At 39.6% G+C, this 27582-nt stretch overlaps 1 protein-coding gene across 2 annotated transcripts in view; it reads right to left on the bottom strand.

Moving 5' to 3' along the window:
* Positions 1–27582, bottom strand: part of herc2 (HECT and RLD domain containing E3 ubiquitin protein ligase 2) — a 67345-nt gene that overhangs the window by 25672 nt on the left and 14091 nt on the right. For both annotated transcript variants that reach the window (XM_067459956.1, XM_067459957.1), the window contains exons 7-52: positions 24043–24184; positions 22642–22752; positions 22276–22447; positions 22025–22198; positions 21616–21804; positions 21343–21494; positions 20076–20233; positions 19857–19970; positions 19514–19765; positions 19094–19287; positions 18808–19008; positions 18448–18676; positions 16295–16419; positions 15856–16034; positions 15548–15732; positions 15276–15440; positions 14011–14196; positions 13592–13762; positions 13386–13489; positions 13137–13287; positions 12784–12998; positions 12473–12605; positions 12174–12301; positions 11738–11933; positions 11529–11656; positions 10728–11041; positions 10503–10654; positions 9499–9690; positions 9153–9340; positions 7999–8191; positions 7704–7886; positions 6635–6819; positions 6261–6408; positions 5921–6117; positions 5567–5797; positions 4985–5123; positions 4440–4586; positions 3822–3964; positions 2562–2826; positions 2122–2264; positions 1914–2012; positions 1599–1767; positions 1264–1389; positions 974–1082; positions 748–887; positions 418–608 (exon numbers count right to left, since the gene is read on the bottom strand). In XM_067459956.1, coding sequence (XP_067316057.1) covers positions 418–608; positions 748–887; positions 974–1082; positions 1264–1389; positions 1599–1767; positions 1914–2012; positions 2122–2264; positions 2562–2826; positions 3822–3964; positions 4440–4586; positions 4985–5123; positions 5567–5797; positions 5921–6117; positions 6261–6408; positions 6635–6819; positions 7704–7886; positions 7999–8191; positions 9153–9340; positions 9499–9690; positions 10503–10654; positions 10728–11041; positions 11529–11656; positions 11738–11933; positions 12174–12301; positions 12473–12605; positions 12784–12998; positions 13137–13287; positions 13386–13489; positions 13592–13762; positions 14011–14196; positions 15276–15440; positions 15548–15732; positions 15856–16034; positions 16295–16419; positions 18448–18676; positions 18808–19008; positions 19094–19287; positions 19514–19765; positions 19857–19970; positions 20076–20233; positions 21343–21494; positions 21616–21804; positions 22025–22198; positions 22276–22447; positions 22642–22752; positions 24043–24184 — 7808 coding nt within the window. The remainder of the gene's footprint in view (positions 1–417; positions 609–747; positions 888–973; positions 1083–1263; positions 1390–1598; positions 1768–1913; positions 2013–2121; positions 2265–2561; positions 2827–3821; positions 3965–4439; positions 4587–4984; positions 5124–5566; positions 5798–5920; positions 6118–6260; positions 6409–6634; positions 6820–7703; positions 7887–7998; positions 8192–9152; positions 9341–9498; positions 9691–10502; positions 10655–10727; positions 11042–11528; positions 11657–11737; positions 11934–12173; positions 12302–12472; positions 12606–12783; positions 12999–13136; positions 13288–13385; positions 13490–13591; positions 13763–14010; positions 14197–15275; positions 15441–15547; positions 15733–15855; positions 16035–16294; positions 16420–18447; positions 18677–18807; positions 19009–19093; positions 19288–19513; positions 19766–19856; positions 19971–20075; positions 20234–21342; positions 21495–21615; positions 21805–22024; positions 22199–22275; positions 22448–22641; positions 22753–24042; positions 24185–27582) is intronic.

Here is a 27582-nt window from a genome sequence, read left to right as displayed (position 1 = left end):
CATTTATAATGATTTATAATTGATTTATAATGAATCTCAAAGTGCAACAATGGAAAAGGGAAAAACAAACAAAAAAATTATATAAATATATATAAAATTTATTTCTGTGATGGCAAAGCTGAGTTTTCCGTAGCTATTATTCAGGTCTTCAGTGTCACATAATCCTTCAGAAATCATCCTAATATGCTGATTTGTTGCTAAATTATAATCAATTATTATACATTTTGGTGCTTCTTATTATTACCAATGTTGAAAATAGTTGTGCTTCAATTTATTTTCTTTGTAACATTATTGATGTCTTTGTTGTAACCAAATTGTATTACTTAATTGTAACTATTGCAAGTATAATTGTTTTCAAAAATATCTAACTGACCCCACACTTTTCAAATGGTAGTGTATGCCTATAATGAGACAGACCTTGCCCTGAGAGCCTGAGGACTGCCAGCACTGCTCTCCACAGTCTATGAGCCGAGACGCCTGGTTAACGGAGGACGACACGCTGAGATTCTTTACCACTCTAGACCACTCGTCAATCAGCATGCCACGCTGACTGCTGTGATGTCTCTTCAGCTGCTTTCCTGAACGCCCACTGAAGGTGGGTGACTGACCTAAAGAGAAATGATTAGGTCAAAACAGTTATTAGGTTATTAAATTATTAGGTTGCATCCCATGCAGAAGTTTCCACACTGTTGTAATGCTAAACTACATAAAAGTAGCTATTAAATATTTAACCAAATTATCTCTGACCTGGTTCATTAATTCGTCCGAATGAATGTCTAGGATTGTGTTTACGGGTCTTGAAGCAGCTCTCACAAAAGTCAAAGTCATCACAGCTCCGACACTTAAACCTGGGGCCATTTATAGGGAACATCTGACATCCATCACACCTAAGGAAAGTGAAAGGTAAGAAAATGTTTAATTGTTGTTTAATTAGTCATTGCCTTGATGTGATTTTCCCTTGTACTCTGTGTACCTGACACCAGGATGTATGCTGGGCACAAGCTCCATCTCTGACAGCAGTCCAGTCCAGTGTGACTGCTGAGGAAAGTCCACTATTACATCCTTCCCATTGGCACTGAAGGCTGGACACAAATGTAACACATTATGATGAAACCCAAATACAACAGCTCTCATTTACAGCTAAATAGACGGATACAAAAAGGGATAGTTCACCCAATAATGGAAAACGTGAGCAGCTAAGTTTAGGGGTGAACTATTCCTCTAAAGCGGTGAAGAGAAATAGTTTAAGCATAATTATGTTACCTTTGACCACACCCACACTCCTGTGAGTAACAGATCCCCATTTATACTTTGGCGTTGTGACCAAGGGCTTAACTCGCACTTTATCACCAATCTTTATATGAGAAGGAGAACTCTGGGGTGGAAATCCTGGGAAATACAGAATTAAATTTATGTATTTATTTAATAAATACATAAATAAAAATAACGACCACTGATAGATCAGTGATAACGACCCAAATCCACTATAACTGAAAACTTTTTAATTAAAAAATATATACATTTGATCAAATAAAAATGCAATTAGGTTTTCAACAGTCCATATAAAATGTTTAAGAGCAGAACAGAAAGAGTAATACCCAGCAGCTCAGTGTGGATGTAACGGACCCAATAAGTTCCTCCTTTTTGCTGCCAGTCACACTGCACATTTAGATCATGCAGGCCGTCTCTGTCCAGCTTTATCACTTTTCCCACATCTCCTTCATATACTTCCTCATACGTCCTGCAGCAACGCACCATCATGCCCACCTGCAACACACATAGTTCAATCAGGTTGCCCCTTAAGTACATAAATCAATACTTAATATACTTAATATATTCATTTATATTCGTATTGGATATTTCAATACTTTTACAGGAAGTACATATGCAAACCAGTTAGTGTAGCTCCTTACCTGAATGTTCTCTCTCACATACACAGCGTAATCATCGTTGCTCTGAAAATCTGACCTTTTTTTAAATGTCTGACTTTCAGTCACCACAACCCCAGGAGGCTGACATGCAAAAGAAAGAGGATTAGTCACATCAAATAAGTACAAGTGAATCTGCACCTCATATTGGTGTGTGACAGATCAGTTTGTGTGTACATGTAATTATACACACCACAGGGAAGGCTGGCTCAGGCTCCTCTAGCTCTTCCAGCACCTCTTCATCGGAGTATTCATCTGATACAGTATCTGCATCTGACAGATCTGTAATGTGAACATCTGGATGGTCCAACAACCAGCCCACCAATGCCTCTACACCTAAAACACAAGCAATCATGAATGAGTGGCTAACAAAAACTGCTCTACATATTCTCACAAAAAATTATATGAGATAGCATGACACAGATATATGGTACTGTATGAGTACTATATTCATATGACAAGGTATTTACTCCAAGATAAGTGAAAAACAATGGTGTAATCATCATGCTAGTGTAGTGAACATGTCTATGGTACTATGCAAGCAATGCAAGGGTACTCAAACATGTAGTGCCAACACTGCATACAATATACAAGAATTTAAAACTTCAAAAACTTGAGCTATTGGTGCATTACCTGGCACTCCAGAGGCGCCTGTGGTTCCAGACAGTGATTTAAGGGCAAACTCTATGTTTTTTCTTTGAAAGCCCATCTCCATCAGCTGCAGGACGATGGGAACAGGGGGCACAGGCGAGGTCTTGTGTTTCTTCTGCTTGGGTGGGCGCATATGCTGCACAGTGACCGGTGTTGTGGCCTCGCTAGAACTGCTGTCCTCAAACAGAGGGGAGGACGGGTGTGTAGATTCAACTGCCAGGTACTGACACACAGCCAGAGCTGCTGCCTAGACACACATACACACAAAAATGAGATCTGAAGGAGATATGGTGGAACTGGGTAATGTAACATCTGGAGCTGGTACCTGAAATTTTAAGTTCACATACAATGTATGCTCTATCAACAACATATAAAACAATATTACTTTATATTAAAATATGTTACTTTATTAAATATTCTTTAGTTTAAAAAAAGTCTCTTTAGCTCACTAGCTCACCCATTATGAAATATTTCTAATAGCTAACTGTTTTTAAACATTCACTGCAGTGGTTGACAGTGAATTCGTTTTTTGGCAAATGTTGAAATTTGGATTTGTTTGATGGCCGATGTGGAAAGCAGCATGGCCAATAACTGATTTAAAGCCGATATAGGCCAATATGATATGACACCATTTATTTCAAGGACTGTAAATAGCACCAATATCAATTTCTGCTATGAAATTTGGGTTACACTTTATTTTAAGGTGTCCAATAACTTTGCAATTTTAAGGCGTACAGTTGCAATGTAATTATACATTTAAGAACATTATACATTTCAGAGTACCACATTATCTACTTGTACTTACCATAGGATTAGTTTTTTTTTAAGGGTAAGTTACATGTAATTATGTATAATTTAAAGTAATTACTACAGTAACATGTATTAAAAAAATAAAAAATACACATTACGGTTCACTTTATTTGAGTGTTTTTTTAATGTAATATAAAATTAGAAATAATCTAAAAACTAATCAATTCAGGGTTTTTTTGATTTTAAAAACTTGATTTAAAAAGTCACTTTTGGTCAATTTATTGCACCCTTGATTAATCTTTTTTTTTATATATAAATAAAACCAAACTTTGAACTTTGGAATATTATATTAATTTATCATATAAATATAATATAAAGCAAAAATCATGGTTGACAAATAGCATCAATATTATAATCGCCATTACATCAAAATCATGTAATTTAACATGCATTCATTATAAATATCAAGAAAGTCTAAATGTGGTCTCTGACCTCTAACTCTTGGCGATGGAATATGGCTTTAATGGGGGAAGGTTGAGTGGAAGCTGACAGCAGCTGCTGGAGAAGGATGAGGGGAGGCTGTGGACCCTCAGGAGACAAATCTCCCACATCAGGAGATGCCACACACTGATCCTCTGAACACAATTACACAAAATCATTACATAAGCACATACACAATTGCCATTTCACTAAGTAAATAAACTTTGATTGTGAACAACATATTGACCTTAGGTCAGAATAAAGTGCTGCAGGGATGATACCAAAACCCGGAAGAATACTTTGCCAGTGGTTCCTTTAAGATTTTCGAGGTGTACTCATAAATGTATGAGTAAAATAAACATTAGGCAAATTAGTCTTCCAGGTTTTGACTTCATTCCTGCACAACTCTATAGGCGCCATATTTAAAAACAGGAAAAACTCTACATATGACCACCAGGGGGCAGTGATGGGATACAACCAGACAATCCTGTTCAAATCATTGCCAGTTCATTACGGTCAGTTTACAGATATTTAATCCTCATTGTAACTGCATTGTCTGCTTGGTGTGCCAGCTTTGAGTAATAAAAATTGGAACACTTATGGCACCACTCCATGAAAAGATCATTGCACCTGTAGGATTGGGGCTGACGTCTATGACAGCGGGCTGAGAAAGGATCTGTCGGAGTTTGTCCTGGTGGGAGAGCAGAGCCCGTGCTGCCTTCAGGATGTACAATCTGAGCTGCTGACACCGCAGCAAATGCACATCCACCTGATCCGCTGCAATGACGAACAAAAAACAGAATAGAGATTTTCATACATAGATTGCATTGGTGGAGCATGCTGAAGCATCTGTTCCACCCAATCAAAAGTAGTACTGTGGGTGTCATAATACACTGATGATATCCATAGTACCGAGATATAAATCATAGTTCTGGATAAATGAAATGTGAATCAACATGACCTAGGATTCAGTTTGTCGAGGGTTTAAAATGACCCAGGGTTAACTATTTCTAGTGTGAAAAGCCCTATAAAATTGTATTTACATGGTCAAGTGGGTGAAATATGACATGATCAAAAGGACATTTTTTAAATGTCTATCAAGAAGCAATCTATTTCATTCCCCATTAAATCTCATGAGAATAGTATTTGATTCATGACTGCTGCATGTGTCGTACCTGTAAGTCCTCTGCTAAGGGATTTCTTCATACGCTGTTTCTCCAGTTTGCTTCCTGCCAAGTTAACTAGCTTTGCCCACACAGTCAGCATGGGCTCAGTGAAGGGCAGGTTATGAACACTGAAAGGAACCATGTGAACCTGCAAAGATATAAAAGACAGAAAATACACATCAACCTCAGAGATAAACAATGGCTATGTTTGTAAAAACATACTGATTTTTTAAATAGCTTTGGTTTGGTCTGTAAGATTTTTTTAAGGGAAGTCTCTTAGGCTTAAGAAGTAAGAAATATAACAATTTCAAGTAACTTTTTGTGCATTTAATATGATAGAATTGAATATATTGCAAAATGTAATTTATTCCTGTAATTGCAAAGCTGAACTCTCAGAGTTTTCACAAATCAGTCTAATATGCTGATTTGGTTATTTTTGTGGAAACAGTGACTAATGCCTGCATTGAAACATGAGTACTGTGAGAGAAAAAGTATTGTGATTTGTATTGAATCTTGATGAGTGTATTGTTACACCCCTACCATCCAAAATGAATGAACAGGGAGTAATACCGGGTGTTAACAAATATGTACCGGCTTGAGCTGACTGAGAAGGCAGACTTTGCAGTTCCTCATCTCGTGGAACTGAACAGTGATTCGTCCTTTAGGTGTGATTCGAGTCACAGTGCCCTCCCCAAATTCCTCATGAACCACTGGTCCACCCAGGCGTAGACGGCCATCAATCCCACCAATGACCGCCAAAACAGCCATCAGACTGCCCACAGCAGGGGCTTCTGCATTGGGGAGGTAGTCTTCAAGCACAACCTGACAGAAAAACAGTGTACAAGAATCAATATATGTGCTCAACATCAATATATGGCACGTCAAGTCATCCATTTACAACAGTATTATTGGTTGACTAATGAATATGAAAAATTTAACTCATACCGCTTCAGTGTGTCTGCCTGCCATGACATCACTGATACCACTGAGCTGAGAGTTAATGTATTCATTAATTAGGCCATTCCACTGGCTAAGAGAATGGAGTATACGAAGTAAGGCCACTATTTCCTCTGCAAGGGTACTGCTGTGAGTGGCTGTCAGAGAAGCTTGAGGACGGGACTTCCTCCTACGCATTGAACATTCTGTAAAAAAAAAAATTCACAAAATGTAAATAAAGTTAAGGTGTCATCCTGATATCAGCCTTTACACTACCTCTAATAAAAGAATTTGAGCAAAAAACGGACAAACACCACTGTGAGAAAAGGAAAATATAAATGTACATTACCCCTGAGAAGAGGCAGATCTGAGGAACAAGTGCTGAGCAGACTTCCGAGGAACCCAAAGAGTTTCTCCACCAGGAACTTCATATCCTGCGAGCGCTCTGTCTTATCCCAGGATGGTAACACTGCCTGTAGAAGCCGCAGGGCAAGAATCTGCCATGGGGTGAGGAGAGATTGATTAAAACATGGCACCAAATGGATCCTGTCAACAGCACTAATGCGTACCGCTGGGCTGCAATCTTTTTAAACCTGTGGTACTCATGAAACCTTCAGAATGACTATTTTACAGTAATGAGAGAAGGAAATCTCTCCTTCTCTTGGTAAACTCAAACAGAATGCATAAAAGGTGTTTAATGAAACCAGAACACAGTGCTGGCACCTGTCTTTGTAGTGTGACTGCAGTGAAGGACTGGTGGCCCTCCACGATTCGTATCAGCAGATTTATCCAGGCAGAGGAGCTCAAGGTACTGCACATCTGGGGCATGAGAGCTATACTGCGAATAAATCCCAGCGTGCACCAGCTCCTGTGCTGCTCACGGGACACCAGTTTGTGAGATGAACAACCTAAAGGGGAGAGAGGGAGAGGGAGAGGGAGAGGGAGAGGGAGAGGGAGAGGGAGAGGGAGAGGGAGAGGGAGAGGGAGAGGGAGAGGGAGAGGGAGAGGGAGAGGGAGAGGGAGAGGGATGTGGTTTAAACATATTTTGAAAGGACCCTCTATATAGTTAAAGGGGTGATGAATTGAGAAATCAACTTTCCCTTGAGCTTTTGATATATAAAAGGTCATGGTAATATTAGAATATCCTGTAAGTTTCAGAGCTGAAAACTTCCTTATTAGTCAAAGAAAAGCTGTTATAGACACCAGGTCCAGAAAACGATCGATCTCAGAATGTGTCTCATCCTGACGTCATCATGTGAGTCGCCCAACGACTCATGGAGCTATTCAGCTCACGCTAGCCAGCAGCGATAAACATGCCGAAGAAGATAGCAAGATATTGCGCTATACCTGGTTGTGGAAGTCACTTCCTTCGGATTCTAATATTAGGAATGTGTGGTTGTACTTTATTTTTAATGAAGTTCCAGCTCACATGGGGAAGACATTATATGCGTGTTTGCTTTATTTCATTTCAATAATATTACTTTCTTGATCTGCTCTTTTCACATTTGCGCTTATATACACCGATCGGGTGGGCCAAGTAATACAAAAATAATATTACAATAAATTGCTGGGTGGATAAGAAATAAATCATTGTGTTTGTTTGATAAAGACGTTTACGAGCCCTGTGATTGAGAGAATCATTCTGGTTGCTGCTTTCAAAACAATCCCTCCCTCATGTGAACCGACAGGGGAGCTTAAGCTCATTATATATGCAAATCTTACCCATTAAAGTGTCTTTAACTGTGACATTTAATCATTTGATATAATAATAAATAAATAAAAACTCTGTTACCACTCTTGTCATTGGCTCCGCTCTCCACCAGTATCCTAAGAAGACCACAAAGAGTGCTAATGGCGTCGACCTGCATCACCTCAGCATGAATCCCAGAGGACAGTGACAGTGTCTTCAACAGATTAACCGTACTGGTCAACATGATTGCAGTAGGGTGAACACTCTTCTCCATCACCTCCCCTTCTGAAAGAATAAAATAGGTTGTATAAATCTACATGGCAAGGTCAAACAGTAAAACACCAAGATTAGAAAGTAATCAGAATGGCACACTGCCAGAGCAGTGTGTAGCACTAACCTGTGTCATCCTCTGTGTCAGAGTCTTCTGTGGTAGGTTGGGTGGCAGGTGGTGGCTCGGCCAGTTTAAGGTCATACTTGCCCTCTTTGCCCATCCTGTAGGAATTGGTGCTGCTGGTATCCCACTGGACACGAATCCAGCCATCTTCTCCCAACTCCCCAATTACACGCCCTAGGCCTGGAGGTGGGCCATCCTAAAACACACCATAAAGGAACTTAAACTAAAGGTTCCCTAGAATGAGTTGAAACAATATGTTAAATTGTTCACTGATATTTACATAGAGGGTATGTGTCTTATTTAAGGGCAAAAATTGTCCAGATATAGTTTTACAGGTCCACTTACAACCCTAGAAATTGTCTCTAGGATGTAATGCTCTGTTTTTGCCTTATATGAAAGAGACATGAATATTAATGTTGAGCTCTGCTTATTTCAGCAGCTCACAGCAGTTCAGTTGTTCAGCGAAGTGGCTCGTGAGTCTTGACCGTCCTGACAGAACACAGACCGACTGAATGACACTGAGCAGAACATCTCAAATGGAGATTGCTAAAATGCAGCTAACTTGTTTATTGGTGTTTTCAGATTATCCATGCGCAAGAGAGAGCTTGCATGCATATGGTTGCCAGATTGCATGTTTAGGTAAAACACCAGATGGTATACATGTTCTTTTCACAGAAAAGCTCTGATTGGGGGATTTAAATTACTGAAATCTGGCAACCGTAAGCACGAACGCTCAACAAAAACGCCCTGACAAAAACAAAACCAGTGGATTTTGTTCAAGTTTTTATTTTTTTTAAACCTGCAGTCCCAATGATTCAGCTGCATTTCCACCAGACAATGAAGATGTTTGAACATATGCAAATGTTGGGGGCATACATATTAATGATCCCCAGCGACTGAGTCACAGCTGGCTTTATGTTAAGAATCACTTATTATTATTCTGTGGTGTTTTTCATGCATGAGATTTACATAAGAAGGAGGAGGCAATGGTGTTTGAGACTCACAGTATGTGATGTCCATGTACTGAACTCTTATTATTTCACTATGGCAAGGTTAATTCAGTTTTTCATTCTAGGCCCCTTTAACTGACCTGCCTTTGCTTTTCTGCACACTTGCATTCTGAATTGTGGATGAGAAACACGTTGAATTTACTCTACCTGGTCTCCCCACTTCCAGTCAGGACCTCTCATCACCCTAGTCCCGATCTTCATCATAGCTGCCAACTCGGGGCCGGAGGCGGGGAGAGGGGTGGGAGTCGTCTCCTTCCTGGACTCTTCAAGAACTGTAGCAGAGTCCCCATGAGCTACAGAGCTCAGCTCCTCCTCACTGCTATCAGAGCTGGGACCTGTACAATACAATGGCGACACAATCATACCAAGAAATACAAACCACACTAAATAGAAATAACCCTATAGAACAGAACCCACATGGTCCCATAGAACTGAACAAATCTAACCCTATAAAAAGAGTCCAACTGCCCTAGACAATAGAGAATGTGCTAACCAATGAGTCGGAGAACACTCTGGGTGAGGGCGAGGAGGCCGGAGTTCAGCAGAAGGCTGAGACTATTGGCTCCGTGTTTGAGAGTGAGCATATGAAGCATGGCCAGCAGGAAGCGCGCCTGAGGGATGGTACCCAGACTGGGGCCTGCTGGGTTCTCATTAGTTATGGTCTGCAGAGGCACTGGCTGCACACCTGTAGGAGAGGAAACAATAATCACTGAAAATTAAAAGACTAAATACTCTACCGTAAAAAAGTTCAGGGTCAATAAGCTTTAAGAAATTAATACTTTTATTCAGCAAGGACATTCATTTGATCAATAGTAAATTTAAAATTATGCTCTTCTATTCAAATAAGAAAATGTTTCTTGAGCACCTAATCAGCATATTAGAATGATTTCTGAGGGATTATGAGGCACAAATGACTGGAGTAATGGCTGCTGAAAATTCAGCTTTGCCATTACAGTAATGACATATTACAATTTAAAATGACATTTCTAGTTTAATATTTCACAATATTACTGTTTTACTGTATTTGATGCCCAATTTACCACTCCCGACATTCAAGAAAAAAAAAAGTCAGCAAGGAGGTCGGAAGTGACAAAACCTTTGAAATGGCAACCATGAAACAAGCAGCTGTACAGGTCCGGTTGACAACATAAATGGCGGAATGACTGTTCTACATGTGGCAACAGCACGACTGCCTTTATAATGTCTCCTCATATAATGTCTATAGAAAGTTGCCATGTCCTCGTCTCCATTTCGTTTACATTCGCTTCCCCGTAAGATCAAGTGAGGTGTGATTCGATATTCAAATCTGTGTGTGCAGGTTTGAGATTTGAAAGAATGCTCTTATGCGCTTGATGCAACCACATTTGGCAATCCGTTAAGATTTTAAAACTCTTGTAGTTTGAGCCTGGAAATGTAGAAATTTCTCTCAAAAAATAAAATCTTACCAACCCTAAACTCATCTATAATGATCTTCTAGTTTTTGTTCTTTAAACTTACCCAGCTCTTTGAACTTGACACTGGCCTCTAACAAGATGTTGCGGACGTTCTGGATGGCCCAGGCATAGAGCTTACCAAACGTCACCTCCAGCAGCATCCGGTTAAATGGAGGAATGAGATCTACATCCTTTAGACAGTCAGCCAGAGGCTCCCTATTGAAGCAAAGCAGATATTAAATGTAAAGCCTGCTTTAAGTGCTATACATGGTTTATATTTTGCACTTACCCAATATTGTTCCCTTCCGGTATGACTCTCTGCCAGCCACAGAGCATGGCGTACTGTACGGATGGCAGGAGGAAGTTTTTGGAGGCCAGCTTAAGCATAGTGTCTATACCCTCAAGCCGGACCTCAGCTCGCTCCAGCTGTTTAAGGAGGCATTTCCTCATCTTCTCCACATCCAGTGGCTCCTCTTTCAGAGCAAACTCAACGATGGTGCTCATGAGGCTGGACTGAGAGAAGGAGCCCTGAACGCTGTGCCTTAACCAGCGGTACTTCTGAACACTGCCGATGGTGTTTAGCAGAGGATGCCACTTATCCTGCTACAAGTTAAAGGACGATAAAATAAATGGGTCTGTCAATCAATTCCATTTTTTATATTACATGAAATGCTTATTAATCTAATTAAGTGTACAATAAAAAGTGTTAAAAAAAGTGAAGTAACACTGCAAAGTAAATTAGTTTAAGAAATAAACACGCCAAATTCCATAGAAAGCATTACAAAAAAATGTAAATTGTAATTTAAACTGAACAAGGTGCTGTTGAAAAGGAATGTATTTACAGTAATTTTAGAAGGACAGTGACTAATGACACAAATTTCAGGGCTGCAGAGATGCAAGAGATATATTTATAGACACAGCTGCGATAATCTCTGACTGTAATATGTATTCAATGAGAGAGAGAGAGAGAGAGAGAGAGAGAGAGAGAGAGAGAGAGAGAGAGAGAGAGAGAGAGAGAGAGAGAGAGAGAGAGAGAGAGAGAGAGAGAGAGAGAGAGAGAGAGAGAGAGAGAGAGAGAGAAATGGCAAACCTTTGCTGATTTGACAGTTTGTTTCTTGTCCACAGGGACAGGGTTGATAGGAGCAGGTGGCTCCTCATTGGTCCCTTCCCTCTCCATCTTACACTCCTCCAGATCAGCTGACTCTGATTTCTTAAGCACTGGAAGATGAAACGAAACATGCTATAATTATAGACCGAATTATAGATTTTAACATTTAAATGAACAGTTAAACTAGTTACCTCTCTTTTTGCGGCGGTCTCTGATCAGTTTCTGCGTGATCCTCTTCCAGCGAGGCTGTGAGCTCAGCAGCTTCAGTTTGGACACAATGGACAGGTCATTACTGACGGCAGGCCTGAGCTCATTAAACAGGAAACGGAGCCTCTCGATCACTGGGGCACACACCTCTTTATAAGAGCGGCCCTGCTCCTGGTGTGTCTGTACCACACAGAAAAGAGGGGGTCAAAGAGGTCATTATGATGTAAATGACAAGGTGACATACCATGTTACACTTAAACCTGGTGTTAAAATGCATTATATATGAAAAGCTACTGTAAAAAGGTACTAAATTTAATCTCTTGTAATTACTAAATTGCATCCCAAATGGGATGGCTTAAGCTGAATATTCATAAGATACAATAGAAAACATTTATTTGGATTTAGATTGTCTTTGCTCACTTTTATTAGAGAACACTTGGCCTGGTACACCATTCGACACACATCAATCACAGATTTGGGGAGCGACCTCTGTTTCCCCTGGTCTACACCCAAGGCATATTGATCAACAAGAGAGAGGGCAACATGGCCTATATAAGAAAACAGATTTTACTATTAATGAATAAAAAGGAATATCCAAAGAACAACAAAAGACGGTAACAATGACACTGTTTTGGCTAGTTCAGTGAGCAGGATTTCAGAAACTAAAACTATAAATACAACGCAGAAATCACCACTATACACAACAAACACGAAGTTACCAAGGTCCTGGTGCTTGATTAGGCAGCAGAGCAGCAGGCGGCCCACTTCCTCTACAGGATGTTCCAGGGGAAAAGTGATGGGAGTGATGAGATGGTATTGTTTACAGCATCGCTCAATTTGGCATAAAAAGTCCTGCAGAAAATAAGAAAGAATCCAACATTAACCATCAGAACACATCACAAATGATGCAGTATCCATTCTACATGCAGTATCATTTTGACAGTGATTTCTTGGGGAATGGGATGGATGATAAATAATACCAAATTAAAAGACAGACAATTAAAAGTGATAGTCTTTCACTGTGTATGACCTTCACAGTGTGGTCCTGGGTGTTATTGTCAGCGATGGCCTGCAGGAAGGGCTGGGCGTGATCACTCAGAGTGATTCTGCGGCAGTAGAGTTTGGCTTTGTCAGGAGTGGTTGTCCCTGGAGAGCTGCAATGGTCCTCATCCTTCTCCTCATTATAATTATAGTGGATCTGACTCGTCTGAAGACCACCGAAGAAAATAGATGACTGGAGCCATTCTGGAAGGTAGAAGAGTAAAGTTGACTACAAAGAGAAATATTTTAAACATAAAAAAAGTGTTTTAATCATTTTGTTTTTTGTTATTTATTTTTATATATTTGATGCTCTACTGAAATATTTACAATATATTAACTCACTGGCACATTCTAACTCTATGCGGGAGAGAGGGGTGCTCATAGCCAGATACGAGGCATGTAGTCCCAGCAGCAGACCCAGGTTCCTCTCAGCATCTATAAGAGGTGAGGATAGACTGCTCAGGTCAGGTGTTGTCACCATTTCTTGGTTGGGCTGGACAAACAGAGAACAGACAAGAACAAGAAAAATTAAGACAGAACATTCGTAGAATAAAATCAGGTCGAAACTGGTGAATCCAAAGTCAGACAGACCTCCATGTACTGGCCTACACAGAAAGCTTGCATAGACTCTCTAGTGTCTTCAAACTGAAGAGCGGCCTCTAAAGCTACCACAGGATCGTCTCCAGCAAACTGGGCTGTGGAGGGAAAACACATGACAATGAACTTACAAAACTCTTAATTTGAAAGTTTATTTCAAGTAAAAGGTTTTGGACAATTGTGTTACATGTTTGCTATACCGAGGATGCTGTTGCCGGTTAAAGTCTGAGCCTGGAAGTCTTTAATATCATAGACCTTCCCATCAATAACAGTCCAGAAGCCACCATCTTTATTATGATTCTCCAGGTCAGCTTTGCGGATAAGTGACACTTCCTCATTGTTCTTTGAGCTCGGCCCATTGAAAAAGAAACCTGAAAAGAAAGACCGGTCACAGCTATTTGCGCATCACTGCTCCTCATTTACTCTACTGTCCATTTCTGTGTTCTAATGAATTGATGAAATATTGTGTTAAAAAATTTTTTTTTTATATTTCATACATTTGGTTTATCTCTCATGTTCCATCCTATTTTTAAATAGGTTTGGATTAAAGCAAAACTCAACTGTGCAATCAGACACTCTAGGTTATGAAAGAAGAGCATTGGGTGGATTTCTCACATACCCATAAGTCCAGGCCATGCAAGATCCTCATTATCATCTCTCTCTGTACCAGGGGCGAGATGGTTAAAACGGTCCAGGTGCTCAAGCAGAGCAGCGAGCAAAGGAATGGATCCAGTCTCCTGCATCAGGCCAGCATCATGGGTTAGCAGCAGCACAATGGACACGATCAACTCTGGTAGCAAAACACCTGGAGGAAGAAGGATGGTTGGCACGGTTGGTCTTTTATTAATGACTAACCCTAATGACGTTCGACACCCGTAAACCCGTTCATCTTCGGAACACTCTCTAAATATAAAGACAGAATCTTAAACTGAGAACTTTCTGTTCCTCCGTTGAATGCATGTACGGTATGCTGTCCCTTTCCAGAAAGGTAATAAAAACAACATCAAAGTAGTCCATATGTGACATCAGTTGGTTAATTAGACTCTCTTGAAGCATCAAATACATTTTGGTCCAAAAATAACAAAAAACTACAACTTTATTCAGCATTTTATTCAGTACTAACAAGGATTCGAACGGTTATGAATCAGTGTATTGATTTATGGTTTGGATCGCGTATCAAACTGCTCAAATCACGTTACATTGGCGATCCGAATCATAAATCAATACGCTGATTTATAACCATTCAAATCTTTGTTTGCTGATTTTGTACCAAAATGTATTTTCGATGCTTCAAGAGATTCTAATTTACCAACTGATGTCACATATGGACTACTTTGATGATTACTTTTCTGGATATGGACAGAATACCGTTCATACATTCAATGGAGGAACAGAAAGCTCTCGGTCTAAATATAAAATATCTTAAACTGTGTTCCAAGATGAAAGGAGGTCTTACAGGTGTGGAACGTCATTAGGGTGAGTCAGATATAAATTTCATTTTTGGGTGAACTAACCCTTTAAAGATTGTTCACATGAGGTATAACTTTTAAACCAATTTAAGAAGTGCAAATTGTATATTAATGAGATCAAATATCATTTCAGACATGTCGTCAAACCCTTTGAAAGGAAGAGATTGAAATTTTCCAATGAAAATTCTCTGCACCACTGTCTTCATTCTAAAGGGTTTGACATCATGACACTTAAGAGATCACATAAAGAAAATAAAACGTATAAAGAAAAGAAAAAAGGAAAATAATGACAGCAGACAGGCTCATTTTCAGAACTTAAACAGAATTATAAATTTTCCTTTAAATTTCAAAATTGTTCTAAAGCTTTATTTAGTCATGATGACTGTTATATGTTAACATGAAATAGCATACAGACCTGTGAGATCTCCCTCAAGGACACGTGCCACCTCTGCAAAGTGACGATGACTGTTGAGGGCGATGCTGGTGGCCACAGGAAGAATATCCCCAATATGTGTGCACAGCAAAGCCATGTACTTCTTCAAAAGAGATCCTACTCCCAGAATCTCAGAGTGACTCAAAGCTGTGACAATGAGAGATACTGTTGACTTGATGCTCAAACGGCAGCTTCCGTAACAAAATCCCTGGTCATAAGGCCACGCACAAATTAAATTAAGATCTTCTACTTACTGTATCCTCCCACACCCACAGTGCCATTGACACCCACGTACAATTTGCAGACTAACAGCCTCTGAAAGCGCAGCAGTAGGTCCAGCGAGGCCGAGCGCTCCTTGCTGACCTGTTCTGTGTCTTGGCAGTTTGAGATTCGTCGTGCCACATCCTTAAGACGAGCTATAGTCTGCGAAGCAATGTTCCTACGGTACAAAGCACACAGAAAAGTTACATCAGGCTATACACCAGAAGTAGCAATTTAAGTTAATTTAGAAACTGATACTTTAGTTGAAGATTACAAATGATTGATTGATGCTCTGCAGTACCTGAGCAGCTGTTGGACCAGCTGGACCAATGGGAGGCTCTGTTTGTTGGCAGACTCATAGATGCCGGTGTTGATCAGGTCTTTGTCCAGCGTGGTGCGACAGCGATGCAGAGAGGAAGCACTGGCTTCCTGCTCATCGATCTCCTTTTCTTTCTGTGCCTCCTTCTTCGCCTCAATATCCTAACAGAAGATACACAAAAAATGTGTTCACTGAGAAGTCAAAACACAAATTTTTAACAATATAATTAAATAAATAAAAATAACCTTGTGTGTGTTTTGGATAACATATTACATCATTATTAATTTTTTTAATCATTTTTAACAATTTCCCCTCAGGGGTCATAAATCCATTTTCTCCTCTGTCTGTTTTTTTGTAGAGTTGCAGATCTGAGGCATGAAAGGTGGATAAATTAAGTGACTAATGAATAAAACATGCTGACCTGGATCTCGGCCGTGATGGCAGCATTCAAAGCGGACTCCAGCCCTCCATCCGCCATCAGACTACTAACCAAGAGGTCGATCATGAAGCGACGGCCAGGACTTACACTCATCTCATTAGCAGATGCTAAAAATAAAAAATAAAAACACAGAAATGCTTTTGACCATCAAAATTGTATTGGGGGGAGAGAAAAAAAAATTCACCTAGTACTTAATCACCAAGCATTTAAGAATAAATAAAAATGTATATTTTACAGAACAATAAATCTTTATAATAAAATGTTAAATTATGATTCAAAAAAATCTGTGATTAATGTCTTAATTTTTTGTTAGGAAATCTTATACATTCACTGAGAAAGAAAAAAGTACTGTACACTTCTCTATACCGACTGTAAAGAATATTATAAAATAATATAATTTCTGCCTCTTTCTGTGATGTGAAGCACATCTGATCACAGATGTAAGTTATTTCAAACACTCGATCAAATGTTCTCTTTGGTTGGACAACAGGTTTGGGAACGCTTTTCATTACAAGTTTGGAAAGATGCACATGTTGCTTTTTTTAATGCACATTAAGGGGGCTTTCACACTGGGCATGTTTGCTGCGGTCCAAGCCTGAGCGTGATTGCTCAGTCTCACAGTGCTTGCAGAGATGGGGCAGCATTTACTACGAACCAATCAATCCACTCTGAACAGTGCTGTCCTTCACCTGCACATATATTTATTAAAAAATTAAAGGTGTCATGAACCGTCAACTAATTTTTTCTTGACGTTTGCATGGTTTTTAAATTCAAAAACATCATAATGAATAAGTAATAGGCTATTTTCTACACTAGTTTTGAGGCCCTCTCCTGAACGCTGGGTTTTGATGGTCGTGCCGCACTGGAGACTTGGACGTAAACGCCAATGAATAGGATTGCATAAGATTTGCATATTTATTGAGCTCCCCTGTCAGTTCAGTTCAAATGAGGGAGGGATTGTTTTGAAAACAGCAACCGGAATGATTCTCTTGATCCCAGGGCTCGTAAACGTCTTTATCAAACAAAAACAATGATTTATTTATCATCCACTTGCGACTGATTGGAATATTATTTTTGTATTACTTGGCCCGCACCAATCGGTGGATAGTAGCGCGAAGCACAAACCCAGATCAAGAAAGGAATATTACTTCACTATTTGAGATTCACCGGCTTGCCGACGGGATTCCGTTTTGGTAGCCCGTCTGGAAAAAACACAGCCCCGGGACTACTATTACATATAAAAAAAGACGTTTTACTCATATAAGGGTGTTGCACCATTCTTGTCGTATCAAATATAGAAGGCACAGCATTGTGTTTTAATCTTAATATGTCTGCAAATCCAGCTCGACCTGAGACTTGTTTACAAACGATTCCGCAGTGAAATAAAGCAAACTAGTGTACATGTCTTCCCCACGTGAGCTGGAACTTCATAAAAAATAAATTATGTATCACACATTCCTAATAATTGGATCAGAAGGAAGCTTATGCAGTGACTGTGTTACCAGGAATAGCGCAAATTCTTGCTATCTTCTTAAGCATGTTTATCGCTGCCGGCTAGCGATCAGAACAGCTCCGCGAATCGGTAGGCGGGACTACTGAATTAGACATGCTTATTATTCTGTAGAGGCGGTGTTTCGCCACACAATGATGTCAAGGTGTGGCATATTCTGAGGTCGATCATTTTCTGGGCCTGGTGTTAATAAAAGCTTTTCTTTGACTAGAAAGAAAGTTTTCAGCTCTGAAACTTACAGGATATCCTTATACTACCATGACTTTTTATATATCAAAAGCTCAAGGGAAATTTGATTTCCCAATTCATCATCCTGCCTTTATGATTTTATAATTTCATTAAGCTAAAATCACGATTTTGGTTTAATTTCAGTCACTTGTGCAGTCCTAGATTAACTTCACACAAGCACAAAAAAATTCTCACTTCACACAAACAAGCTCTGTCTCACATGCTAAACTGTATCGTACCATGCTACTGTGGTAAATGTATCACACATACCAATTTTTTTTGTAGCACATACAACATATCCGTCGCACTGTACAGCCCTGAAAGGTATAAGCTAAATACTAATCAAGCATTATCTAGCAGTTTTCCAAGCACAGAATTCAGAATCCAATGCACTGACCTGCATTGGGCAGCAGTGAGGACAGGGCTCTTGCTCTTTCCTCTGCAGTGGGCAGTAGCACTGACCAGCCACTCTGGAGCACGGCCTGGGCGGCCGCCTGCACAGTGTTTAGCACCCCAGCGTTGCTGGCCAGTGTCACCACCGTCTGCTTGAGGTTATTAAGCAGTCCACTGCCCAGGCCCAGTCCCAGCTCCTCAGGATCCACCTGGTTACTAATGGCTGCATGGAGCTGAAATAGATTAAAAACAATGATGATTTTCATTTCTAAAGGAACTATCTCTTTAAGAGGACAAACATTCAACAGTTGGTTTAGAATAAATAAATGTACATTCTGTCAGACTAATAGTTTAGATGGCTGACCTGTAGTCTGAGTAGGTTGAGAGCAGCCACAACCATGCATTCTTTTTCCTGTGCCGGTGGCCAATCAGAGCTGCCATCCATGCCCTCGCTGACCTGCCGCAGCAGCAAGTCCAGCTGGTCGAAGGTCATAGTGCATACGTCCACCACAAATGGTACACGGAGCCCCACGGACCACTCAGAGCATGATGACCATGCAAAACTCTGAGAGAATATATAAAAGAAAATAAGCATGCACAGTCAAATGTAGTGTACAATGCATCACATCTTGGTGACTGACAGGTTATACCTGGCCAGGGCCGCAGGAGATGCCCACTATGTGTTTGGAGTTGAGCCCCGGGAGGGCTTTAGGTTGCTTCTTATTGGAGAAGAGTGTGTCAAAGTGCTGTAGTTTATCATTACTTCCCCAGCTGTGCACCTCTCCTTCTTCTGTGAGGGCCAGGCAGTGTGTAGACCCAACCGCTACATCCACCACCCTCTTACCTAAATTGACAAATAATGAGTTAAGCGCAGACTTTACATTAAATGCAAATGAAAACTGATGATCAAGCATGAAATGGAATTTTTCAATATTCAACAGGGGAAAAAAGAAAAGAGATTTGATTTTTATCCACATGGAATTGAACATGTAAAAAAAAAATCTGTGTTGAAAAACCTGAAATGTATATTTTGTGAAAACAATGGCTGAAACCAAAGGAAAACTCTGAACCTTGTAGACTGTCAAGCAGTTTGGGATAGCGGACATGTTCGTCAGTGCCGTGGCCGAGTCTTTGATTGTCTCCTTTGCCCCAGGTGTACACCTGTCCATCTTTAGTAAGAGCTACAGAGAACTGACTCCCGCAGGACACCTTCACGATATCCAAATCCTGCAGCTTCTCCACGAGTTTTGGCGTCTTGCATCCGTCGCTACCCCCACGGCCGAGTTTACCGTAGTCCCCATCACCCCATGACCATACCTGCCCTGTAAAGAGCAAACAAGATAAATACAATCATATCATATTCACTCATTATTTTAAAACCACTTCTGAAAGTGCGCTTTTTAGATTTCATACCATTTTCAGTCACAGCAAGGGTCTGAGCATCTCCACTTCCACAAGCAACATCAAGCACCTTAAGCCCTTTTAAAGCAGTTACCAGCATAGGAGTGGTCTGGTCCTCACTGGAGCCTTTAGAAACAAGGCAGACAACATTTCAAATGGTCTTGAAGTAAGATTCGACATGTCTTGGTATAAACAGGTAGATTTTAGCTGGGTTTATACTATAGATATTACCGTGTCCCAGCCTGCCATAGTTTCCCCGGCCCCATGTATACAGCTCTCCATCTGCTGTGATCGCTGCACTGTACGTGCTGCCACATGCAATGTGCATGACTTGTTTCCCCGTTGGCCTCCCTGAGAATACGGAAATCATGGTAGGTTCCTCTAAATACCTGTAGAAGTGCAAGAAATATACAAAAAATCAAACAACAAATTGTGTAAAAAAAATTATTATATATGCTTTTTATATTACACATTTGAAATATACTTTATGGAATATACTTTCAGAATTTAGCATTAATTGTGGAATAAATGCTAAACTGTATTTCACACAGTCCATGGCAACATTAGCCTAGAAATCTAGATGCACCCTAGCGGCAGAAATTCTATTGTGCAGCAAATCTAGTGTAGTCTAGCAACTTCTCCTTAGATTTAAGAGCTGGAAAAAACAAACTCTGGGTAGGCCAATCACATCGTGTATAGAGTCGTGGGTGGGCTTAACATAATGATGGCAGAGTTGCAGAGGTTCCGTGCTTCTTGTAAACAAAGAAAATGGTGAACGGCTGTCTTTTGAACCAGCTTTGGCCGCGACTGGAAAACTTGGTGTTAGGCTTTTCTTTGAGAAAAGAAAGAACAACATTGAAAATATTTCTAAGAAGGGAAGATGTGTTCGGAGTTTTGCCGACCGGATACAGTCGCTTCACATTGCTATGGTCAGTTGTAGGGAATTTGAAAGACAACCGATTATCCCGCCCCTCAGACTGAGCCTGTTAATGGTGAGTTTCCAGACCCAACATCTTGATGTGGGTCTGGCTTGTCAGGCTATGGCAACATACCAGTCCTTAGAAGACTTTCATATTTCACTTTCATAGAAACACATGACATGTTTTTTCAAGCTACACTAACATTCAAAAGGTTTAAGGTACCGGTAATTGTTTAAAAGAAATTAATACTTTTATTTAGCAAAGATGCATTACATTTTTCAAAAAAGTAAAGAAATGTGTAGTTACAAAAGAATGATATTCTTTTTTTTAACACCAAAGTATATTAGAATGTTTTCTGAAGGATCAAAAATGATCTATGCTTCACAGGAATAAAATACATTTTAAAATAAATAAAAATATATATTTAATTACTTTAAATTGCAATTTAACAAATGTACTGTATGTTTGAACGTATAAAATGTAGCCTTGGTGAGCATTAAAAGACATATATACATACAGATAGAGATATGGATCTGAGAGACAGTATTAAAAGTTTGATGAAGTTGATATGCTCTTACGTGGTGTCTCCATGTCCCAGTCTGCCTCCATCTCCACAACCCCAAGAGAACACCTCTCCATTAACTGAAAGAGCTAAGTAGTGCTGCCCATCAGGATGAGCTGCAAGCTTCATTATTTTCTTAGATGACAATGCATGGACTAGCATTGGGGCCTGATGGGAAAAAAATCACAGGTTAATTGGTATAGTGTACAAATCAAAATTAGAAAACAGCAACAGCAATTTGAAGTGAAAAAAAAACCAAGGAATTCAGCTAATAAAATGAGGGACTCACAAGAGCAGTGCTTTTGTAATTTTGTGTGTAGACAGCACCCGTGATGGTCAAAATGAAGAAACCCTTCTCTGAGCAGACAATCTGTGTGACCCCCAGGTTTGACAGTGCCTTGCACTGAATTGGTCCATTCACATTAGCGTAAGGCTTCCATCCTAGCAGACCCCAACCAATCACCTCCTGCAGTGTACCCTGGAAGTGAAACGACAAAGAGATTGAGGTCCATTAAGAATGTTTTAGTTTTTCTCATAGAAAGATTATAGTGCAGTATACTGGGAGCAAAGGGACATAATCACATTTAACTGAGGGTTCCCTGAGGCTTGCTGGAGAATCATTGTGCTCTAGAGCCAAGAAGCTGACTTCCTGTGTGATAGGGCAAATAAAGTGTAGAACATGTTGTTGCATGCAGTACCTTGTTAGAAGTTGGTGAGCTGCACTGCGGGGGGCTGCATGGGGCTGCCAGGCGGTCCAAGTGTGCCATGACGACTACAGCTGTCTGCCGCAGATCAATGGCCAGGTCATTATCTTGAGGCAGTGTAAGGTAACGCAGAAAGCTCTCATTTGGGCTCAGAGGGGCTGAAAGGATCTGAGTACAAAAGTAGTGAGATATAAAACCTGGAAGAACAGTGCAGTTCTAAAAATGATTAATTGATTCAACCTCACCTCAATCTCCTCTTCGGGAAGAGGCTCTTCCTTACTGCTGTGGATGTTCTGGAAGCGCTGCAGGAGGGGCAGTAAAGGGGCACTGGTGCCCTGGGTTGAGCGCTCATTATCCATCTCTCTGGTTCCACTGTCCCAGAGCTTTAGCAGCAGCAGAACCGCAGACAGCAGCTGACTACAATACACATGCAAAAGCAGGTTAGAGTATTTATGAATAAGACTATTCAGTCCTTCCAAAAGTCTCACATGCAAGGTCCAAAATTAACACTCATCGAGGGCCAACTGAGAGTAAAAATTGTCTTTCAGTTAACAGGAATTGCAGAAACATGCATTTTGGACCCTGGTCAAATGTAACAGAATTCTGAATACCTGAGAGTTCCTCGCTGCACTGCGAGCTCCAGCAGGATGGCCAGGGCCAAGTGCTGATCCTGCAGGGGAATGTTACTGGGTGCTTTTCCACTGGCACTTCCATGGATGTCACTGTAAAAAGGTGGGTAAAATAAGCTTTAAAGGGATAATTCACCCAAAAATTAAAATGTTATGTTTATCAGCTTTACCCCCAGTGTTGAGGGTAACGGGTTACAAAGTAACGGATTACAGTAACGATATTACTTTTTTGAGTAACAAAGTAAAGCAAAGTATTACACTAAAAATATCTGTAACTACACTACTTTACTAGACTATAGGAACGCGCTTTCGTGTGTTACCCAAGTCGCGTTGCCTGTGTGTGAAGCTTTGATCTGTTTAAGTGCTCTGTGCATGTGCTGCGTGTGTGTGCTTGGCTGGGCACCGTTGCCATAGAGATCGACTGGAGTAATGTAGCTCCTGGTGCGAGGAGAGAGGGAGACGGGGACAGGGGAGTTCGGCCACTGGCGATATTCACATTTCTTTAAATAAACATTTTCACTTTTCTACTGTCCAGTGATAATTTGGAAAGAAACCCAAATGGAAGCCTTATTTTGTGTGTGTGTGTGTGCCATGAATCTAATAAAAAGCTAGTTTTGTTCTCAGGAAAAAAGTTGTGTTCTCATGTTTCCCAAAGCCTGTGTTTTGAAACTTGTGTGTTGACATTTTAAAATGACACAATTATAGCCGCCTTCATCCTGTTGTTTGTGGTTTTTCCATGAGGCATATTTTTTTGGGCAGATAGGGATATTCTTCTTTCATATGGTTTTTACATGCCATTTTGTAAACATTTATACAATAAAAACTATGCTGACAGGCTAAGTGATGATAGGGCTATGATGTTTGTCCATACATCTACTCTAAAATAAGAAACTGGAAAGTAAAGTAATAAGTGGTGAAGTTACTTTTCAAATGAAGTAACTAGTAAATTCATCTCATTACAATTTACAGAAGTAACTAGTAACTTTTTTTTTTGTTTTTTTTTGAGTAACTACCCCAACGCTTTACCCCCAAGAATTTATGATCACTTAAAACGTTAAAATTCTACATATAGACTGAAGACTGGAGTAATGGCTGCTGAAAATTCAAATCATCACAGGAATAAACTACAAAATATATTAAAATGTAAAAACAGTTATTTTAAATTGTAATAATATTTCACAGTGTTTTAATGTATTTTTTTATCAAATAAACATAGCCTTGTGACCAATGAGCACAGCATACTTCTTTCAAAAACATTTTTAAAAAATCTTACTGACCTTAAACTTTTGAAAATTAGTGTAAGCTTTCTTAGACAAAAACTTACTACATAGAAAACAATACCACTACTTCTGCATTTGGGAATAGTAAAGATGACAATTAAACCTGAGGAATTTGGTAGCCCTCTCGACAACCTCCAGCCAGACAGGAGACACTGTGCCCTCATCAAACAGTGTAGCTTCTGGGAGAGCCCGAAGAGCGTCCAGAGACTCCTGCAGTAACTCACTGCACAGGTCTGCATCATCACCTGAGATGGCACAAACACACAAAGTTAATGAGTGTGAATCCAAACTTCTTTATATAGTATACATTTCATTGGTTTAAGCACTAGCACATAATGATCATGTCAAGTGCTATGCAATGCCCTTAAATGACAGTGCTGTCTCAGTCCACAGCCTAAGCAATCGCTCCGCTCTACTCCACTATGGTAACCCAGTATAATTTAAATGGATCTAATTATTCCAACACAATTAAACATTAAACACTATTAAACAATAAAGTCTCCCCCTTATCTAATTTTGCCCAAACAACACATACAATGTGTTAATTTATCAAAAGCGCGTACACTACATTTCCAGGGTACACCTTACGTACAACCAAAACCACGGTGACTTCGAGAGTTATCAATATGGACGTTGGCGTACGGCACGCTCAAATCCTACGCCAGCTCAGGAGGTGGTGTACGAACGTTTTGAGTTAGTGAGAATGCGCAGAAAAACTATTCCTAACACCAAAAAACGCGCTGACAAAGATATGCTAATGATATATTATGACCCACTGTAAAAAAACAACAACAACAACATAGTAATTATAAACTTCTGTGTTTATTTTTGTGCAACATGGATTGACATTCTGGATTGACAAAAATGACATTCTTCTTTTTTTAAATAATAATAATAATAATAATAATAAAATAAATAATAACGACATTATTCTTCCAAATAACAATAAGCGTCATTAATAATAAAAAGTGAATGAATGGTACTCCACATCACATCATCATCACTATCGTACACCCCAATACATGTGCCGTGATACGAAACGTGCTATAAAATAATGCATTGTGATAGGTAATTTCTCATCCTCAACAGCTATTTAAACTGCTGGAGTGTGCTTCTCAACCCCCACACTAGTAATTTGGGTCCATATTTTGTTTTTGTGGGTGCCTTTAATCCCACTCTTTAAACTCCCAAATTTCCACTTCCCTGATGATGGTCTTGATGGGCGCGTCTCAATCATCTTACTAGTCCATTATTCAGGGCACTGATCAGGGAGTCAGCCCATTGACTTATGTCCTGTGCCCTAACTAGTGGGCTAGTGAGATGATTGAAACGCGCCCGATCTCCACGTCGGAGAAGTTTCGCTTCTTTGCCGTCTTCCGTGTGTCCATGGCGTAAAATGAGGGCGTGGGGGAGGCGGAGACATGAATATATAGGGGCGTGTTATTCTAATGACGATCGTTTTCAGCCACGGCATTTATCAAGGGTAAGTATTGCGTACACCTGGATTGCAGAGGTGCGCACAGCTTCATAAATCAGGCGGTGAGAGGAGTGTATGCATAATCTTACGCCAACATACACGCCCGTTTCTACGCAAGATTGATAAATAAATGAGGGCCAATAACACATAAGTTCAACAATTTTACTCTTCTTGTCTGGGAACTACAGTTTCAGCAAAAATCATGTTCAAGTACTTGATTTGTTCACATTCACCCTGAATAATATAATCTATTAGATTGCATATTTTAGAGAATTACATTAATCGAAAGCAACAAAAAAAATCATGTTTAGAAGAGAAACACAATTTTGTTGCGTAGATCTCAAATAATAAGATTTAGTAAATTGGAAAATGTGTTTTCTTTTTTTTTCAGTATGGGCTGTCATTAGCAAAATGTGCTTCAGCTCCTCGATATTTAGGACAGTATGCACTGTCAAACTAACAGAAGTTGCATCTTCACATTCTATACTTTCTATTTGGAACTTAATGGACACAAAAGCAAAAATAGGACTATCCACAAATAAAATGGCAAAAACTAGCATCAGCGCAAAAACTGCTGCTTTAATTAATAAAATGTAACAATAGAGTAAAAAACAAGTCTCTACACTTTAAAACAAACATTATAAAAATGTACACAAATCAATAGGGTCCAAAGGCTTTGATGCACTTTCTTAAATTAATTCTTAAAGCAGGCCTCCTATAGACCATTATACCATCCAGCTCTGTGTGCAAAATATTAGGATGTCTCTTTCACCAAAGTCAAACAATCTAAACTTTAACACAGGATAAACATTTACCCTTCCTCTCATACATCTGCCTCCTCCCTTTCCTATCCCTTTCTCTCATATTCTCACAACTATAGCATTTCTCAGTCATTCAATGGAATGTGCATATGGCTCAGGTTTCAGGGCGGCTTTATTTCCTGGGCCAGAGAGGCTGTATCCACCCATTCCCTGTGGACACTGTGCTGCACTGCTTTCAACATCTAGACATCAAAACTAGATCTCCCACCAGTCTGTAAACTTCTGCCCAGGGTTTCAGCTACAAGCAGAAAATACATTTCTGCTCATTTTTGCCCTCTACTCCGGTTTAAGCTGCAAAGTCAACCGTTTGTATCAAGTAGAGATTAATCCCTGGCCCAATTTATATGGCCCTTCACATTAAGCTCATAAAATCTACCAGTTGAGCAATAATTTGACCCAACAACTTTTATAAATATAGAACTCATTAAAAGTCACTAATATATTACACTAGATCAATGCATTAGTCAGTAATATCATGGGATGCCTTCATATGCTTCATGTTCAGTAATGCGTGTCAATATTTTAAAAAAATATATGGTTTTGAAGCAATGGATTCTGGTTTATGGACACAACATTCTGTCTCTGCATGTTATTTCTTATGCGGATCGGTATGAGACAGAAATCCTAAAAGGGGATCATGGAGTTTCATATTATAAGCTTAATTTTAAAATGGAATACTTCATGAGGGCTACAGACCAACTGGAGATTCAGGTTACAAAGGAAAAAGAAGTAGCAATAAATTCTTTCTAAGAATTAGAAAACAGATCCCTTAAACATTTTGTCAACAAAAGTGTTGTTGTAAATCAAAGCCTATTTCGGGCAATGGATGCTGGGTAATCTGCATGCAAAGCTGGGTAGATTACTAACAAATAGCAGTCAGATAGGTACTGATTCCAAATGACATGACAAAAAATGTTACAGTAATAACATAATCCATTACATTCCGTTACACATTTAAGGAAATTATAATCTGACTATTTTTAGATTACTTTTGACCCAACTCATTTATCACTTTGATTTGAATAGGATAGCCTTGACAGCTAATTTATGCTGATGACCAAATCAAAGTAGGTGGGCTTTATGCTCACGCGAATTTGCAGCCCAAACCTCGCTGCGCTTCAGTAAACAGCCATAAAGTGTGAGATCTAAGTAGTAAAACATTTTATATTTGACAGCTTTTTTATATGGATGACAAAAAAAAATTCAGGCAAACCAATAAAATTGTCTAATTTCACCATTTTGATAAAAAAGGTGCATATACGTTTATGTGATTCATGCAATGTAATAATTAGTAACTGTCAATGTGAGTGGACAAGAAACATTAACAAAGCCATTTTCATCATAT

Source organism: Pseudorasbora parva, chromosome 12 (assembly GCF_024679245.1).
Source record: "Pseudorasbora parva isolate DD20220531a chromosome 12, ASM2467924v1, whole genome shotgun sequence".
Taxonomy (NCBI): Eukaryota; Metazoa; Chordata; class Actinopteri; order Cypriniformes; family Gobionidae; genus Pseudorasbora; species Pseudorasbora parva.
This window is presented reverse-complemented; position numbering and strand designations above follow the sequence as displayed.